The 1008-nt window shown below is 39.2% G+C and overlaps 1 protein-coding gene across 1 annotated transcript; it reads left to right on the top strand.

Annotated features, from left to right (window-relative positions):
• Nucleotides 1–6: 6 nt before the first annotated feature.
• On the top strand, nt 7–849 carry LOC103523244 (cleavage and polyadenylation specificity factor subunit 1-like; the record flags this gene model as incomplete). Its single annotated transcript, XM_008488305.1, has 2 exons — nt 7–139; nt 692–849. Coding segments are annotated over exons 1-2 (254 nt in total), but the record flags the coding sequence as incomplete, so codon positions are not given.
• Nucleotides 850–1008: the final 159 nt, after the last annotated feature.

The raw sequence follows: 1008 nt of genomic DNA, 5'->3' as shown, positions 1-1008 counted from the left end.
GGGCCAGGAGCCCGCGAGCAAGAAGAAAAAGTTAGGAGACTGGATGGCATCAAATGTTGCTGATATTAATGATGATGAACTGGAAGTGTATGGAAATCAGCAAGCTACTAATGTTGAGATCACCAGCTATGCTTTCGAAGTAAGTGCCCATTTTATTCATATTTTAATTTCCAAGTTTCATTCATGTACAAGTACATAAGTATGTATGTATTTATGGTTATAGTCCAGTAAAAGTAGGGTTTGTGTTGAAACTTTTTAGGGAAAAGCTGAATTTTTCCCTAGGGATAGAACACGTTGACTCTGTTTTCTCCTAAATGTCCCCGGGATCATCCATGTGCTTCCTCAGATACAACTACTTGAAATTGAAGGTAGCTTTGCAGGCCTTTGGGAAAATGCCGATATCTCCGAAAGTATGATCTTCTTTTATATATAAAATCTTAAACGGGCTACATTTTCACTAGTTTTTCAATAGTTGTTTAAAGACTCGGTAACTTTGTGAAGGTAACTTTTAACTAATGGTTTGGATTCGTTTTCCTTAGGGATGTATGGAAAACGGAAAACAAAAACAGTAAAGTTCTTTTTACTTAACGTCTGACCCTGTTTTAGTCTAACAATGGGAGAACCGGTTTTCCTATCGGAGGAAATGTAGTGATTTTATTCCCCATTTTCTATCGTATTCCCCATTTTCTAGGTGTGTGACAGTTTACTCAACATCGGACCCTGTGGTAATATCACCATGGGAGAGCCTGCTTTCCTGTCAGAAGAGTTTGTCAACACTGCGGAACCTGATATAGAACTGGTCACAACTTCGGGGCATGGCAAGAACGGTGCTCTGTGTATATTACAGAGGTACGTTCTTGTAAAAGTGACATTTTTCGTTATTCCTTACTCCTTATTCATCGGAGAATGCAACGCAACAGAAATAATCTTTGATGAGAGGCATACTACGGGATGGGCATGCTACGACACAGACCACATGCGTCTAATGTAGCAGTTGTTTTATTGCTA

The sequence above is a fragment of the Diaphorina citri genome, unplaced genomic scaffold (assembly GCF_000475195.1).
Source record: "Diaphorina citri unplaced genomic scaffold, Diaci psyllid genome assembly version 1.1 scaffold17977, whole genome shotgun sequence".
Lineage (NCBI taxonomy): Eukaryota > Metazoa > Arthropoda > Insecta > Hemiptera > Psyllidae > Diaphorina > Diaphorina citri.
The sequence above is the reverse complement of the archived record's forward strand: the minus strand, read 5'-3'. Positions and strand labels throughout refer to the sequence as shown.